The sequence below is a fragment of the Camelina sativa genome, chromosome 9 (assembly GCF_000633955.1).
Source record: "Camelina sativa cultivar DH55 chromosome 9, Cs, whole genome shotgun sequence".
Lineage (NCBI taxonomy): Eukaryota > Viridiplantae > Streptophyta > Magnoliopsida > Brassicales > Brassicaceae > Camelina > Camelina sativa.
This window is the reverse complement of record NC_025693.1, coordinates 26,465,945-26,482,795: the sequence shown is the minus strand read 5'-3', so window position 1 is coordinate 26,482,795 and position 16,851 is coordinate 26,465,945. Positions and strand designations below refer to the sequence as shown.

The 16,851-nt window shown below is 36.5% G+C and overlaps 4 protein-coding genes across 6 annotated transcripts; all 4 read left to right on the top strand.

Moving 5' to 3' along the window:
* On the top strand, nt 197-4,524 carry LOC104712386. 3 transcript variants are annotated; one of them, XR_002033297.1, is made up of 10 exons: nt 197-345; nt 706-885; nt 996-1,358; nt 1,450-1,590; nt 1,677-1,783; nt 1,876-2,097; nt 2,409-2,903; nt 3,124-3,560; nt 3,662-3,750; nt 3,843-3,956. XR_002033297.1 is itself a non-coding variant. In XM_010429281.2 (10 exons), exons 2-10 carry the CDS (start codon nt 715-717, stop codon nt 3,970-3,972), a joined length of 2,160 nt encoding a protein of 719 aa, XP_010427583.1. In that variant the 5' UTR covers nt 197-345; nt 706-714; the 3' UTR covers nt 3,973-4,524. The 3 variants fall into 3 exon arrangements, 2 of the variants coding, with proteins under 2 accessions (XP_010427583.1, XP_010427584.1); XM_010429281.2 differs by having other exon boundaries at nt 3,657-3,750; nt 3,843-4,524; XM_010429282.2 differs by lacking the exons at nt 197-345; nt 706-885 and having other exon boundaries at nt 1,017-1,362; nt 3,657-3,750; nt 3,843-4,518.
* LOC104712385 (cysteine-rich and transmembrane domain-containing protein A) lies at nt 7,430-8,414 on the top strand. Its single transcript, XM_010429280.2, has 3 exons — nt 7,430-7,540; nt 7,702-7,873; nt 8,114-8,414. The coding sequence occupies exons 1-3, from the start codon at nt 7,516-7,518 to the stop codon at nt 8,157-8,159; spliced, it is 243 nt and encodes an 80-aa protein (XP_010427582.1). The 5' UTR covers nt 7,430-7,515; the 3' UTR covers nt 8,160-8,414.
* LOC104712384 (H/ACA ribonucleoprotein complex subunit 4-like) lies at nt 11,387-13,331 on the top strand. Its single transcript, XM_010429279.2, has one exon. The coding sequence runs from the start codon at nt 11,387-11,389 to the stop codon at nt 13,106-13,108; it is 1,722 nt and encodes a 573-aa protein (XP_010427581.1). The 3' UTR covers nt 13,109-13,331.
* LOC104712383 (triacylglycerol lipase SDP1L-like) lies at nt 13,600-16,845 on the top strand. Its single transcript, XM_010429278.2, has 3 exons — nt 13,600-15,458; nt 15,543-15,686; nt 15,786-16,845. The coding sequence occupies exons 1-3, from the start codon at nt 14,037-14,039 to the stop codon at nt 16,638-16,640; spliced, it is 2,421 nt and encodes an 806-aa protein (XP_010427580.1). The 5' UTR covers nt 13,600-14,036; the 3' UTR covers nt 16,641-16,845.

Below are 16,851 nucleotides of genomic sequence, written 5' to 3'. Positions count from 1 at the left end.
AACTAATAAGAAATCTCAAACGTTCCTTAGCTTTTTTTATTTATTTCTTAACTATGAATTTATTAAATACGATTAGAAATCATAAATTCCACTAAACTCAAAGAAAAAAAAAATACTATTGGTTAAATTCAAATTTATTGGAAAAATATATAATTCCAATGAAACTCTTAATTAAAAAAAGGACCGGCGTAAAATTGTGTAGGCCGAGCAAGCCCATTGTGAAAATATATATATATTAATCAATTGCCGCCGATTTAACTTCCCTTTTCTCGCCGGAATGTATCTTTCTTCCGGTTGCTGATCCCGGCGTCGAACACTTGCTTCTCATCTGTCCTCAAACACGAGGTCCGTCTTACTAATCCTTTTTCTAGTAACTAATTAAGTTGAAATTGAAGATATTTCTAGGGCTCAGATTTGTGTTACGAATCTCGGCTCATCGTTCCGATCGTCAATTGCAGTGTAGTAGTAGATTATTCTTCATCGTTTATGTTCCGATTTAGTAAGGATGCGAGTATTCTTCTGGGGTTTTATTGATTTTACTTTACTCTTAGTTAACATTGAAGTTGTGTTCTTAGATCTGTATGCTTTACTCTTTTTTTTTTAGAATTGTCTCCTGTATTGTGTTCACATTTTGACCTGTTTGTCTTCAGTTCTTATTGGTTTGTTGTGCTCTTTCGTTTTGACTTTTGGGAAATTGTGTGGCAGAGAGCTGAAATGAAGAGAAAATGTAGGATTTGGTTGCCTAAGCAGCTCTCATCAGCTGATGATTTGAGTCACAGTCTATTGTTTGGGTGGTTCGTATGTCATTCCTCGTCTTGTCTTGACGTAGTTGTGGCCTTTATCTCTGATGAAAGCTCCTTGTCCAATGCCGGATCTAAGCTCCAAGTAATAATCTCCACTTCAGATTTTTATATTTTCCCCATCTTGTTTCATTACCTACCCTTTCCTCTTGCATTATGGTAAACAGTGTATGCGACATTTTTCTTTTGTGACAGGACGTACTCCATGAAACAAATGAGAAGATGCCTTCAACTTTACGGGATAAGGCAGCATTTACGCTCCTTGGTCGTTATGATATATGCCTTAATGTTAATGGAAACTCATCCAAGATTACAAAAGACAAAGGTGTGTGCAGTAAGGCAGGAGCTTATGGTGGTCCTTGCAGATATAGTAGCCTAAGCTGTGGTTGTCATAAGGTTGATGGCTTATTAGAGGGTTTTAGGGAAGAATCTGTGAGCAGACACTGGATTCATCTGGTGCGTGATTCTTCGGAGCATAGACTTATGGAATTCCATTCAAGTTCTAGACTGCATCATATACATTGGAATGGGGATCTTGTATCTCAATGCGATGTCCACGTATGTAAGTCATGATTTCTTTCTCCTGTGTTGTTCTTTTCTGAACCTTCAAGCTGCCAGTGTTTGACTCCTTTAAACATCAACATGTCAGGTTGTAGTCTATGACATTCCAGTGTTTGGTTCTCACCATTTCTCGTTAAGCTTTTGGAACTCTCCTCTTCAGACAGAAGCTCCTCGTAAGAAACCCAAGTGGGTTGATGATCTTCACAATAGGCAACCTCTGAATGATATGGTTAAGAAGTTTCCCAAATGCTTCTTTTTTTTGTACTGTTTCTTTCTCGATTTGTTGCTAATATTCTCTTAATCTTACGTAAGCAGGAAACTGTGGTTCTGTCCATAAATTGCGCTTCAGCTGTCAAGATTGCCTATAAGAAGATCTCCACGCAGCCAGAGACTTCTTCTCGGAACTTTTCCATTAGTTACCTGTAAGCTCTCGTAATATTTTATTTGCATTGTTGAGTTCTTTTTTTTTCTCTTCGTTGTTAGTTGTTCTAACTAGTTGCATCTTGCTTTTCAGGATATCTTCTTTGACATGGCGATTACTCGCCACAATTATAGGCTCTTTATCAAGTCTTTTTTATAGCCTTATCCAATTATTCTGTTTACTTTCAAGTTTTCCGATTTTCTCATGGGTACATATCGCATCAAGGAGGATACTCAAGAATACATGGATCAACTTCAGAGTACGCAGTTCTCAGATCTTATATTGGCCAATCTTCCTTGAGGAGAATGACATGATGTAAGTTCAAGCATATACCAAAATTTGCTTCTTTAGTAAAATCTGTTGACTATTCTGTTTGCCCTTGGCTCTAAATTCCATCTCTATATATTTTTCTTAACAACTGTATACCTACTAATCTCTGGAGATAAAAAGTTTAATTCCAGATACCTTGATGCAATGCATTTCTCATTTTCCCGAGAAGTTTCACACAGTTGTTAAGCTTTTCTGCCCTCGTCTTACGTAGACTGTTGCATTTTATGTGTCTCTGGTTTGTTCATGATTTTGTGCTATGCTTAATGACTTATGACAATCCTTCTGGATTTCACCAGGTCCATATGCTGTGTGGAACATGCCGAGAAAGCTGCACTGCAAAGACATTCTACGTGGTCGGCCATGGCTGTTGATCTAATTTTGGGGAACTTGATTGGTCTAGGTCTATTGTTTAACACCGAAACTGTCTGCTCATGGATATTCAAGTTTACAAAGGAGTTCACAAATGATATTTTGCGGTCTGGTTGTGTGTGGTTGATGGGAGTTCCAGCGGGTTTTAAGTTAAACACAGAATTGGCTGGAGTTTTAGGGATGGTATCTCTTAATGTAATCCAGATATGGTCCACTCTCTGGGTATTCATGGCCTCTTTCATCTTTTATTTGATAAGAGCAATCGCCATCCTAGGAATTACTTTTGGTGCAACAGTATCTGCCGCATTTGTCATAGATTTCATTACTTTTGCAACACTTCATATAATGGCTCTTCATTGGACAATCACACTTGTGTACTCTCACCAAATTCAAGCTTTAGCAGCATTGTGGAGGCTTTTCAGGTAATTTGAGCATTAAACTCGCTGAGTTCTTTCATTAGTGAATCAGTTCCTTGGTTTCTTAAATGTAGAAGCAGGAGACATGCAAGAATTTTCTGTTTACCTTTTAAATTCTTGAATCCAAAGAAAATACTAAGTATCGTTTCATCTCTTTGTCTGCTAAACCATTTTTGTTTATCTCAATTCCTTAAACCTTATCCTGAATTCTTCTTTGTTCTTTCAGAGGGCGAAAATTAAATCCTCTACGTCAAAGGTTGGACAGCTATGGTTACACTGTGAAGCAGCATGTGGTGGGATCTCTTCTGTTCACTCCTCTTCTGCTTCTGTTACCAACAACTTCAGTTTTCTACATCTTTTTCACCATTACAAGCACGACAATCAACTCCATATGTATGTTGATTGAATTCTCAATCTCTGTCATCCATGCAACACCATATGCAGAGATTATGATATGGCTTGTCAGACGTGAAAGATTTCCTTCTGGTGTTTGGTTTGAATTGGAACACTGTGGAGAGCATATCCTTGAGTCCTCCTCAAATAATGCTTCTGAAGACAGAAGCAGTACAGACTCCAAAAATCTACTGAGAGAACACAATATTCCTGAGAAGAAATCATCATCTCTAATGGTTTCCAATCTTCGCAGCAATTTCTTAAGCTTAGGTGAACTCTTTGGCAGTTTTTAAGTCGAAAGACTATTTAATTTTGATCCTTGTGATTGTTTTTAATTTAGCCTGACATTATATGACCACATTGCAGGACAGATACTTTTGCCTCATTATAGAACAATATTTTCAGGAATATCAGCTTCTTCTCTGACTACATCAGCTCGTGGAGTCCTCAGTGGGGAAAGGTGAATTAATATGATGATCTTGATCACAAATTGTATCCCATCCTTCTCTGTTTTTATAAATTACTTAGCCTTGTGTTTTTTTTTTTTCCCAGAATGCCATCAAAATTAGGGCTTGATCTGCCTCCTCCAAGGCCATGGATGCACATGCCATTGAGACAGTACTGGATCCTATGCCGTAACTCCATCATCTCATCTACGGCAAATGGTGAATTCTCCGATTGATCTTCTAGCGTTCTAACTCCATAGACACTCTCTGATCACTAGGTGGTGCGAATCGTAAACATGAAGTCCCCTTTTTTTTATATTTGGCCCTTGATCCTAATTTGTTCATCAGCTTTATATCTGGTTTTAAGTTTTAACTATGTAAAAAAAAATTATTTTTTTATATTAATGATTTTAGATAGAAATTATTTTTATATGTAATTATCTTATCTCAGATTTGGTTGTGATCTCTTTTCAAGAGTCTTTCACCATGAAGGATCTCTAGGCTTTGGTTGTGTCTCACCGCCTCTGGTAGCTCATCGTCGGAGCAACATAAGGAGATGCACAACACTCTCATCCGGTTTTATTATGTTAGTTAAGTAGATTCTTGTATTGTAACCCGTTTGTGTGTTTTTTTTATTTCAGATTTGTTTTTAATTTTTCAGAGGTTTAGGTTTTAATTTTCTTTTTTTGGATCTCTGGAATCTGTTCCGGGAAGTAATAGTTTGGATGTTGTGTATTTTATCAGTCTGGGTTTTTTCCCCTTAGTTTGGTTTTAGCCTCCGGGAATGTTCTTGTACTCGCCGGCTTTAGTCTTTGGAATGATTTATTTCCTTGCTGGCCCTTGTATTTTACCTTGAAGTTTATTAATGAATCATTCAGACAAAAAAAAATGTAATTATCTTACTCCCTCCGTTTCAAAATATAAGATGTTTTAGTAGAAACACACATATTAAGAAAAAGTTACTTTTATAAAGTTTAACCAATCATACCCAAGACTGCATAATATAAGATATAAAATTAATCTAAAAGTTGCATAGAAAGTTGGAAACATCTTATATTATGAAACAAAAATAATCCTCTAAACATCCTATATTATGAAACGGAGGGAGTATTATATAAAGCTTGGTTCTCAAAATTAGTAACTCATCAGATTGTGACACATGTTAGTTTTAACAATCATAGATCAAAGTTAAAAACTCACCAGATCGTGACATGTATCAATTTTCACGATTAAATATTCAAGTTAATAACTCATCAGATCATGACACGTGTCAATTTTATCTATCAGAAATCATATATCAAAGTTAGTAACTCATTAAATCACAGTTTTCAAGCTTGGTAAAACGATGCATAAGAAGATAATTATAATCTTATTATATTAAAAACAAAAACTTTGTTAATCCTAAAAGGAAAAAGATTGTAAATACATGATGACATATTTTTCACCAAACAAAATAATTTTGACTAGCTTTGTTTTTCTTGGTAAAATTTTATTCTTTGTTTTTTTATTAACATTTTGTTTGACAATCATTGTTCTTGAACAAGTCTCGAAGGCAATTTGTTTGTTGTCTAATCGAAGCAACTAGATAAAAAGATTCCTAGATATTACCAGGTGTTTTCGTCGTCGTTTCTTTTAATTTTGTTTCGTTTCTCAATTTCATAATGCATACTATGCAATCTTTAACTTTGAAGTATTAACCAAGTTTCTTATGCATAATAACTAAGGTTTTTAGGACTAACAAATTTCTCGCGGTGTTATTATTTTTTCTATTAATTTGCAGGACAAGTAGCATAAAAAAATGAATACACAAATGCAAGATAACAACATAGATTATATAACACTAGATCAACTAAATAGAAAGCGTTCTTATCGTCGAACGATAGTACGCTTACAAGAAAGTGGAAAGCAAGAATTTTTAAAAAAAAAACAATGAGCTCACTGGAAAAAAATTTCTCATAAAATAGAAAAGGGATTAAGGAAAATATACAGAAAATTATTGTTTCTACAAAATGTAAATACTCACTTTTATATAAACATAGATTGTCTCATATTATTCATCTAACAAAATAATTTATTCAAAAATATTGTTTTCAACTTTGTTCTATACTTCTATTGGTCAAACTTTTTTAATGGGAAGACAAATTTTCTTTATTTTTTTAAACTAAAATATACTCCTACTTTCTACTTTTTCAGTTTGGAATAGGTAAGATTAATATGTTGACAAAAAAAAATGGAAGATTAATATACGCATCTTCTTTTTCTAATACTGTATTTTAAAATTAATTGTAGTAGTTTTAAATTGTTTTATTTAATTTCTATTTTCATCTTTGAATTATTTGAAAATCAAATATTGCCGTGCTTATAATTTTCTATTATTTTATTATTTATGTCAAATTAATTTTCTTCTAATTTCTCAACCTTGATTACATAATTGTTACCATTCGTTCAATCTCAAAAGGAGATAAAGAGGATAAGGTCATCAACCTAATGGTTGGATAAAATAGGCTAATCAAACAAAAGCTTACAACAAACATAAATAGATTGGAAAAACATAAATCGTTGTTAAAAGATCCATAGAAGCTTGAAGACAGAAGCTACATCATGCTGTGTCAAAGAAACTTCTATGAATACATTGGAAAATTTAACATTAGTTACTATCAAAAGATTTTGTGACGTTGGAAAAGGGTCTTTAGTTTCATTGGTTGCTGGAGCAAGCCACTTTGAGATAGCTAAAAGATGTGAACATGTTCTCTCCACACAGGAGGAGGACAGAGCTGAAATTCTCTCTATGGTAGGGGAGGTTGGACGTAAGGTTATATCACCAATTGAAAAAGGCAGAGTGAAAGTTTTTTCCATGGTAGAGGAGGTTGGACGCAAGGTTCTCTCCATAAGAGAGGAGAGAAAAACCGAGGTTCTCTCTATAGTTAGCCATACACTGTTGTGATGTAATTTATTTTTTATTTAAAATATTTTTTGAGCCAACAATTTTAGTGATTAAAGAAACTATGCAAAAGTGAAAGTAAAGAGACATATAATATATGCTTAATTTGTTCATATAGACATTTTCTAGGTGGTGGTAAATAATAAATTTGTAACATACAATATATCTAGGTGTAAAAAATACACTTATAATGGTAACATACATAAAAGATTTGTATATTGATATAAATCAGTGTATTATAGCAAAAAAAATAATTTCATAAATAATGTACAATAAATTTTTATTAAATTTTATTTTATTTACAAAACTTTAAACACGCACATCGGGCAGGTCCTTATCTAATTTTACCAATAAACTTTAGTTGCATGTCAAAAAACTAATAAATTAATTAATTAAAAAATATATTTTTTTCTAAATCTTTTAAAAGTTTTGAAATATGAAAATCAAAATGTGGTATGAGTTTAAAGAAAAAAGGTAACAAAATCTGTAAGAAGCAAATTGGTTTTGGATTCCCTTTCCAAAAAAGTCAAAATAACCTTCCAAAAATATTTAGATATACTTTTTTTTTTTTTGACTAATATTTAGATACACTTTGAAAACCTTAATAACAAAAAAAATTAAGGTTAGTAATGAAATTAGTACATGATTGATTTTGAACGTGTCTATCAATGATACGATAACCGTTAGAAAGAAAGAAAAAAAGAAATAGTACTTCATAAACCTAAAAAAATCGTGTATAAATAAAAACGCGCTTTTCTCTGTTCTCTCATCATATCATCTTTCCCCACCCCACAAAGCAAAAGCAGCGAAAAAGAAGAAGAAGAGCAAAACAACTACGATGAGTGAAGCTCCTCCTCAACAAGGTGTGTCCCCTCTCTCCTCAGATTCTCACTTCTCTTTCGTTATTTTAACAATCTGATCTGATTTGTCATTTTCGAAATTTCTTGTTGTTGTTGTTGTTCTCTTCACTGCATGGATCGATCTCTGAATCCGTTAACTATGTTCTCTATCTGATTTATAATAGGTTATCCACCAAAGGACGCTTATCCACCTCCTGGACAACCCTATCCTCAGCAAGGATATCCTCCACAGGGATATCCTCCTCAGCAAGGCTACCCTCCTCCGTACGCACCTCAATACCCACCGCCTCAGCAACAACAGCAGCAGAACAGCAGTCCTGGTATGCTTGAAGGATGGTAAGTACATATTAATTCCTCCATATTCATATTATGGTTTTGGAGAGAACTCTTTACTTTTGATTTGATTGAAGGGTTTTGTCATGTCTCCTTTGTTTATAAGTTTGTTTTCCAATGATGACCAGAAGCTATACTATGAGAGTCTTTGTGCTTTGTTTTTTTTTTTATTGTGTAAGGCATTTTGTATTCGAAATTATGTGAAACTAAGATGATGATGATGATTTGCTTTTAATTTTGCAGCCTTGCTGCTCTGTGTTGTTGCTGTGTCTTGGACGCTTGCTTCTGATCTGACTAGTGGAGTCTCTCTCCTTGAAGCTGCGATATTTGGGTTTACTGATCATTGATCATCATCATCTCTTTCCGTTTCTTTCTTTTATGCTAAACCATTCTCATAGACTTTCTTCTGCTTTATTCAGTTTCTCTTATTAGATTATTTGGATTTTGCTAATGGTCATTATATGTAAATGATTGGGAGACCCAATTTATTGTTACAATGTATTGGCCTTATTATATACACCTCTGCTTCTTCTTCGTAGCTTCATCTCTAATGTTGCATAGTATTTACAAAAAAAAGTATGATTTTTTTTGAAAATGATAAACTAACTCGCAGCTCTACTTAAAAAGTGTTGCTTCTATAGAACGCATACGATCCACACAAAGCACATAGGGTATTTAGAAATCTAGAGAACACTCTGTTTTGGGGGGTGGGTTAAGATCAAGCTCTAAGTAACAGCCCATTCTAATATCCTCTAACACAAAAACATGAATCCAAGAAGCAGAGTATATTAGAGAAATGACCTTATTGATGTATTGTATATTAGAGAAATGACCTTATTGATGTATATAAGAGGATCATATCTTAAAAGCTATAACAAAAAAAATCACATGTCATCTTCGATCCAAAGTGTCTTCTTCTTCTTCTTCCATGTTTGAGACTGATGATTAGTCGTCTTTTCACATATAAGCTGCAGAGACAAAGAAGCACGAGTTTGATCAACCAATACTAGACCATCTCTCTTTTGGGTCTTCTGGTCCACTACTTTTGGATTAGCAGCGACAAGGCTTGTAGTCGGAGGAGATGCTCGTGGGTAGAAGAAGTCAGTCGGGAAGAAACTGTATTGAACTCCGGCCATTTCTTAAACTGCTTCTCTCTTCTCTCTTTTGTCAGTTTTAGGTTTGTTAGAAAAAAATGGTTTCATTGTGAAGAGAGACTATTTATTGGCAAAAAAGAGAGTGAGAGAGGAGGCAAAAGCTGACTTTTAGACTTAAAAGGTTGTACAAATGTAACAGGTTGAAGAACTTGGGGTCCTTTTTTTTTTGTTCTTTATGCGAATCAGTTAGTGTGAATTAGGAATTTAGGATATCCGAATAATAATTGCACAAATTCTAGGAAGGTGGTTAAATTGTCAAAGAATGTTAGAATCAAATCGCAACACTTCACTCAAAAACATTTTTAAATATGTGATAATTTTTCATGTGTTTGAATGGCCACATGATTTTATAATCGTATTAGATATGTGGAAAATGTGAGTATATTATACCACTGACTATATATATATATATATAATAGATTCTTGCGTATTTAGTTTTTTATGTGGTCAAAAACTGTCGTGGGATTTAATAATAACTAGGTACTAACCCGCGTAGAACCGCGGGCTGAACATTTTTTTAATAAAAAATTGTAATAATTTATTTTATTATTATATTATTTATAATATTTTGTGATTAAAAATTTGGTTTGCTTATATTATAATTTTTGTATTTTAAAAATGTTTATTGAAAACCTGTCAATAAAATATTTGTATTTTATGAATAAAATTGTTTAAACCTTTTTCTACTAAATACAATCTTTACTAACATGTAATATAGCTAGTAAAAGTTCTAAAATGTTTCTTTGAAAACAAAATTCATTGTTTTTTTTCTGTGGCTTTCTTTTTTGTCTGTAATAATTCTAACCTGTGGTGGAATTTTTTTTGATAAATTTTGTAGCTGTATATTTTATGCGATTTGGTTTTTAAAATCTTACCTGTTAATTTTTTCTTAAGTACGAATTAGTTATGATTTTAATAGATTCTTTTTACTTTTCTACAATTTATTTTATTTGATTTGTCCTTGATTTTCATTTTTAATTAATTTTATTTACTTAATTAATATATAATATTAATTAAGTTTTTTAATGGCAATTGAATGTATTTTTTACACATTTGAAGGTTAGTTTCATATTTGTACTTCTCAATTAATATAGTAGGATAAAATTTATAGTTGTAGATTTTATTTGATTAGATTTTTAAAATCTTAGCTGTTAATTTTTTTTAATACGGATTAGTTTTGATTCTAATAGATTTGTTTTTATTTTTCTACAATTTATTTTATTTAATGTATCCCTGATTTTCGTTTTTTAATTAATTATATTTATTTAATTAATTTATTAATCTTAATTCAGTTTTTCTAATGGCAATTGAATGTAATTTTTTACACATTTAAGGTTAGTTTCATATTTGTACTTCCCAATTAAAATAGTAAGATAGGGCTCGTCGTCGTCTTCTTGTTACTTAAAAGAAACACACGTTCGACGTAATATATTAGCACGATGCTATTCATGCCTCGTTAGTCACTAGGTTTGAGACCAATCAAATATTTCTGATTATATTAGTAGTTTTGTTAATATGAGATGAGACCGTAGTAATCAAATATCAAGATCAACGATTATCTTATATTATTCTTATATATAAACATTTCCTCATGAATCATGCGATTGTGAAACTAACATAACATTTTAAACCACTAAAAATAAACATAAGTACATATCATTCAGTCTGGTATCAAAGAGAGTCTTAATCATCTATTTCAAAATGGTAATAGATTAAAGGCATAACTCATACTTTCATAAGGCAAAGTTGACAGATATTGAACCGAAAGCGAATATAGCGTGTTCATGGTTTATATTCGTCACATGGGACAATTTTACCAAAAATCACAAAGATCCACCGATTAAATTGTTCTCCATACTATACATCTTTAACTTTAACACATGGGATCACGAAAAAACAATTCCCTACTACTAGTACTACCTAACAACCTACACCACTTTAGAGTGTGGATAACTATTAAATAAGCATTAATTTGATATCAAAACATTGAATAAGCATTAGTTCATCAATCACAAGATCAACGAGTTACATAAATCAGCACTTGTTAAATTTCACTTTTCCAAATTTTAAATTGTGATACGCATATACACTTACCATACGTTTATCCAATACATGGATCTCACTTATTTGGCTGTTACGCCAATTGGACTATTATGAAAGCCCAAATACAAGAAACCCTAATAAAGCCCAAGAAGGGAATCCACCTTGAAGCTTGGGTTTGGAATGTGTCATCACTGTCACCTAAAACCCTAAAAAACCCTAGTCCCCTTTATAAATTACAAATCAGTCGTCGTCTTCCTCTGCTACAAACTCTTTACGCCTCCTCCTCCATTTTTTCAAAACCCTAATCCAGCCGGGAGCCATGGCGGATGTCGAAATCTCACGCTCGGAGAAGAAGAAGAAGCACACCAAGAAGGAGGAGAACGATGCAGACACCGAAGACTACATGATCAAGCCACAGAGCTTCACACCATCCATCGACACTTCAAAGTGGCCCATCCTCCTCAAGAACTACGACCAGCTCAACGTCCGTACCGGTCACTACACTCCAATCAGCGCCGGTTACTCCCCTCTCAAACGTCCTCTCCAGGAGTATATCAGGTACGGTGTCATCAATCTCGATAAGCCCGCGAACCCTTCTTCTCACGAGGTCGTTGCTTGGATTAAACGTATCCTCCGTGTTGAGAAGACTGGTCACAGTGGAACTCTTGACCCTAAAGTCACGGGAAATCTCATTGTCTGCATCGACCGAGCTACACGGCTCGTGAAGTCGCAGCAAGGTGCGGGTAAAGAGTACGTTTGTGTTGCTCGGCTTCACTCTGCTGTCCCTGATGTTGCTAAAGTGGCTAGAGCTCTTGAATCGCTCACTGGAGCTGTGTTTCAGAGGCCTCCTTTGATCTCTGCTGTTAAAAGACAGCTTAGGATCAGGACAATCTATGAAAGCAAGTTGCTTGAGTATGATGCTGATAGGCATTTGGTTGTATTCTGGGTGTCTTGTGAGGCGGGTACTTACATTAGGACTATGTGTGTTCATTTGGGTTTGCTTCTTGGGGTTGGTGGTCATATGCAGGAGCTTAGGAGGGTTAGGTCTGGTATCTTGGGTGAGAATGATAACATGGTTACAATGCATGATGTGATGGATGCACAATATGTCTATGACAATACTAGGGATGAGTCTTATCTTAGGAGGGTGATTATGCCTCTTGAGGTGATATTGACGAGTTACAAGAGACTCGTTGTCAAGGATTCTGCTGTGAATGCAATCTGTTATGGTGCTAAGTTGATGATTCCTGGGTTGTTGAGATTCGAGAATGATATTGATGTTGGTACTGAAGTCGTTCTTATGACGACCAAGGGTGAGGCTATTGCTGTTGGGATTGCTGAGATGACAACATCTGTGATGGCTACTTGTGATCACGGTGTGGTGGCTAAGATTAAGCGGGTGGTGATGGATAGAGACACTTACCCGAGGAAATGGGGTTTGGGACCGAGGGCTTCGATGAAGAAGAAGCTTATTGCTGATGGTAAGTTGGACAAGCATGGGAAGCCAAATGAGAAAACACCAGTTGAGTGGAGCAGGAACGTGGTTCTGCCTACTGGTGGAGATGCTATGATTGCTGCTGGTGCTGCTGCTCCTGATACTGCAGCTGTGGAGAAAAAGGTTGAGGCTGAGAATGGAGAAGCACGCAAGCGTAAGCATGATGATAGCAGTGATAGCCCTGCTCCTGTTTCAACCAAGAAATCTAAAACCAAAGAAGTTGAAGGAGACGAGGCTGAAGAGAAGGTGAAGTCTTCAAAGAAGAAGAAGAAGAAGGATAAGGGAGAGGAGGAAGAAGAAGAAGAAGAAGCTGGGTCTGCGAAGAAGGAAAAGAAGAAGAAGAAGAAAGATAAGAAGGAAGAGGATGAAGAAGAGTTAGCTTCACCAAAGTCGGAAAAGTCTGAGAAGAAGAAGAAAAAGAAGAGCAAAGAGACAGAGGAAGCTGCTGTTGAAGATGATTCTTCTGCAGAGAAGAGTGAGAAGAAAAAGAAAAAGAAGGATAAGAAGAAGAAGAAGAGCAAAGACAGTGAGGATGATGAGGAATGAGATGGGGTTTGTGTTATGGTAGTACTCGTTTTTAAGTTTTGAACTCTTTTGATTTTGTGGTATCTATGAGGGAAAAAGTGAGACAAAAGGCATTATATGCTTGTATTCTAAGTCTCACTTCCGTTTACTTCATCAGTTTTTATGTTTCTACTTTATTTTGTAAGGTTAGTTTCAGTTTTAAGCAGATTCTCCCTTAGTTATATATGGCTCTGGTCTCTCTGTTTTTGGTTCTTGCCCTTGGTGTTTGTCTGTTTGGCAATTAGGATAAGATTCTGTTTGATTGGTTACAGGTTTAAAACTCCTAGCAAACGGGCCTTAGACCTGACTATACAAATTTGGGCCTGGTTTATCCCTCCGCTATTGTTGCTGGCTCTTAAAGATGAGAAACTCGGATGATACCGAACTTATTTGATACACGAACCAGATATGTTTTGAATTCAACGGGTTTATTCGTCGCTACACCCAAGTTTCAAAAATACAGAGACTATTTGTGCAAAACAACAAAATCTTATTCCTTTTTCAATTTGTCATGTTCCCGAGTTTAGGTTCCCAAAATTAGAAAGTCTAAAGATTAGGTTGGGTCTTAGACCGCCATTTTTGTCTCTTAGCAAAAAATGAATCTCAGGTTTCATTTAAATTAATTCTCTCTGTTCTTCTTTGCTGTAACGAAATCTTGAAGAGCTCCATAATACATCGGAATCTTTTATTTTTCAATGTTATCTCGCAGATCCCTATGCACCTCCCATCACTTGCTGTCTCGTATTCTTTCTCAATCTCAATTCCTCGGTGGATTAGCGATCTCTCGTTCTGTTCTCTAATGGGTTTGATAGGTCAGAGAAAATTGATCTTTTGACTCATCTGGATTCGTTTCTTCGTGCTCATCGTAAAAAAAAACAGTGATTAGGTTCTCGTCTTTGAGTCAGAGACAATGGATATAAGCAATGAAGCAGGCGTTGATGCGTTCTCAATTATAGGACCCACGTCTATAATCGGTAGAACAATTGCCTACCGGATCTTGTTCTGCAACTCAGTGTCTATATTCAGACACAAACTCTACAGATTTCTCAAGTTTTTTCTCAGAGGAGGCAGGGTTTTACTATCACCGTTTGTGTCCTTACTACATCCCAGGAATCCACAAGGGATATTAGCAATGGTGATGACGATGGCTTTTCTGTTGAATCGCTACACAAGCCTAAAAGCAAAGGCTGAGATGGCTTACAGGAGAAAATTCTGGAGGAACATGATGAGAGCTGCATTGACATACGAGGAATGGTCTCACGCCGCAAAGATGCTTGATAAAGAGACTCCGAAGGTGAACGAGTCAGATCTCTTCGATGTGGAGCTCGTGAGGAATAAGCTTGAGGAGCTTAAGCATAGGCGTCACGAGGGATCTCTAAAAGATATTATCTTCTGTATGAGAGCTGATCTTGTTAGGAATCTCGGTAACATGTGTAACCCTGAGCTTCACAAGGAAAGGCTTCATGTGCCGAGATTAATTAAAGAGTACATCGATGAGGTTTCTACACAGCTCAGGATGGTATGTGACACGGACACTGAAGAGCTTCCTTTGGAGGAGAAACTCTCTTTTATGCATGAAACTAGACACGCGTATGGCAGAACGGCTCTGCTTCTGAGCGGAGGAGCTTCTCTAGGGGCTTTCCATCTTGGTGTGGTGAAGACGCTTGTGGAACATAAGCTCTTGCCGAGAATTATAGCCGGATCAAGCGTGGGATCCGTAATGTGTGCTGTTGTGGGGACAAGGTCATGGCCTGAGTTACAGAGCTTCTTTGAAGGCTCTTGGCATGCTTTGCAGTTCTTTGATCAGATGGGAGGGATTTTCACTACTGTGAAACGGGTTATGACTCAAGGCGCAGTGCACGAGATCCGGCATTTGCAATGGAAGTTGAGGAATCTCACCAACAACCTTACATTCCAAGAAGCTTACGACATAACAGGACGGATTTTAGGGATAACAGTTTGTTCCTTGAGGAAACACGAACCGCCTAGATGTCTCAATTATCTGACTTCTCCTCATGTTGTAATATGGAGTGCAGTGACTGCATCTTGTGCTTTCCCAGGTCTTTTTGAGGCTCAAGAACTCATGGCCAAAGATAGAACTGGAGAGATTGTTCCTTATCACCCACCTTTTAACTTAGATCCTGAAGAAGGCTCAGGAGAATCACTTCGGCGCTGGAGGGACGGTAGTTTGGAGATGGACTTACCGATGATGCAACTCAAAGAGCTTTTCAATGTCAACCATTTCATTGTCAGTCAAGCCAACCCTCACATAGCACCCTTCTTGAGGATGAAAGAGTTTGTTAGAGCTTGTGGAGGTCGATTTGCTGCAAAGGTACGTATTCATATCTAGTTGATCCACAAATAACAGACACACTTATAATTCAATGCCTAATTCGATCTCTTGATCTTCCCAAAGCTCGCTCAACTAGCAGAGATGGAAGTGAAGCATAGATGTCATCAAGTACTAGAACTCGGGCTTCCTCTAAGAGAAGTAGCTTCCCTATTTGCTCAAGAATGGGAAGGTGATGTCACTATCGTCATGCCAGCTACTTTTTCTCAGGTAACCAAAGCTTAATCTCACTGCAAACAATGTCACTCTAATTCAATTCTTGTATTGAGTCTCTCTATATGCTTTGCTCTCTGTGTTTCCGGATTCCAGTACTTAAAGATCATACAGAACCCTAGCAATGTAGAGATTCAAAAGGCGGCAAATCAAGGAAGGAGATGCACCTGGGAGAAACTAGCAGTCATCAAAGCAAACTTCGGGATCGAACTAGCACTCGACGAGTGCGTCGCCGTTCTTAACCACATGCGCCGCCTTAAACGCAGCGCTGAAAGAGCCGCTGCTTTCTCAGCCATCTCTTCCTCCCCACCATCTAAACATCTCTTAGCCGGAGCCAACAGATTCAACGCCTCTAAACGAATCCCTTCCTGGAACTGCATAGCTCGTCAGAACTCATCCGGATCCGTCGACGATGATGTGCTCGCCGAAGCTTCACGGTTATACCAGCACATCGTGGTTGGATCCGGGAAGCCTAGTAATCGAACCAGCAACTTAAGCCACGCAGGAAGCGAAGTAGAATCTCCAGAAGCTGAAGACTGGACGAGATCTGGTGGACCGTTGATGAGGACGTCGTCAGCCCAGATGTTCACTGACTACGTCCAGAATCTCAACGCCGCCGCTGATCCTGAACAGACGACGATTGGAGGTGACTCCGATAGAGCTCCGGAGGTAGAATTGAACGCGGCTGCTGCTTCTCCTTCTTCCAGCATCACGGTTACAGAAGGAGATTATCTTCAGACGGGGAGGACACATAACGGATTCGTGTTGAATCTTGTTAGAGGAGAGAATCTGAGGATGAATCAGGATCTGGAAGATAGCGAAAACGAATGTGAAACTCCGGAGAGCGTGCAGCTCGAATCGCCGGAAAAGGATATTATTGACGGAAATAGCTCGGCGTCTGAAGACGGAGACACTAGTACTACTGCTCAGGCGAATCTAACCCACGAGTGAGTGACTCTACTGTATTGACTAACCAAGTCAAAGGGAAGGACTAGGTTGCAAAAATGCAAACTTCTCCTATACAGTGTTTCAAAAATTTTGTAGAATAGTCCTCTAAATTTGAGAAAATCTCAATTTTGCCTTGAAGCTGCTTTATGATCCAAATTTCACCAAAACTTTTTTTTGTTAATTTCTTCTTCTTCTTTTTTTTTTTTTTTTGGTT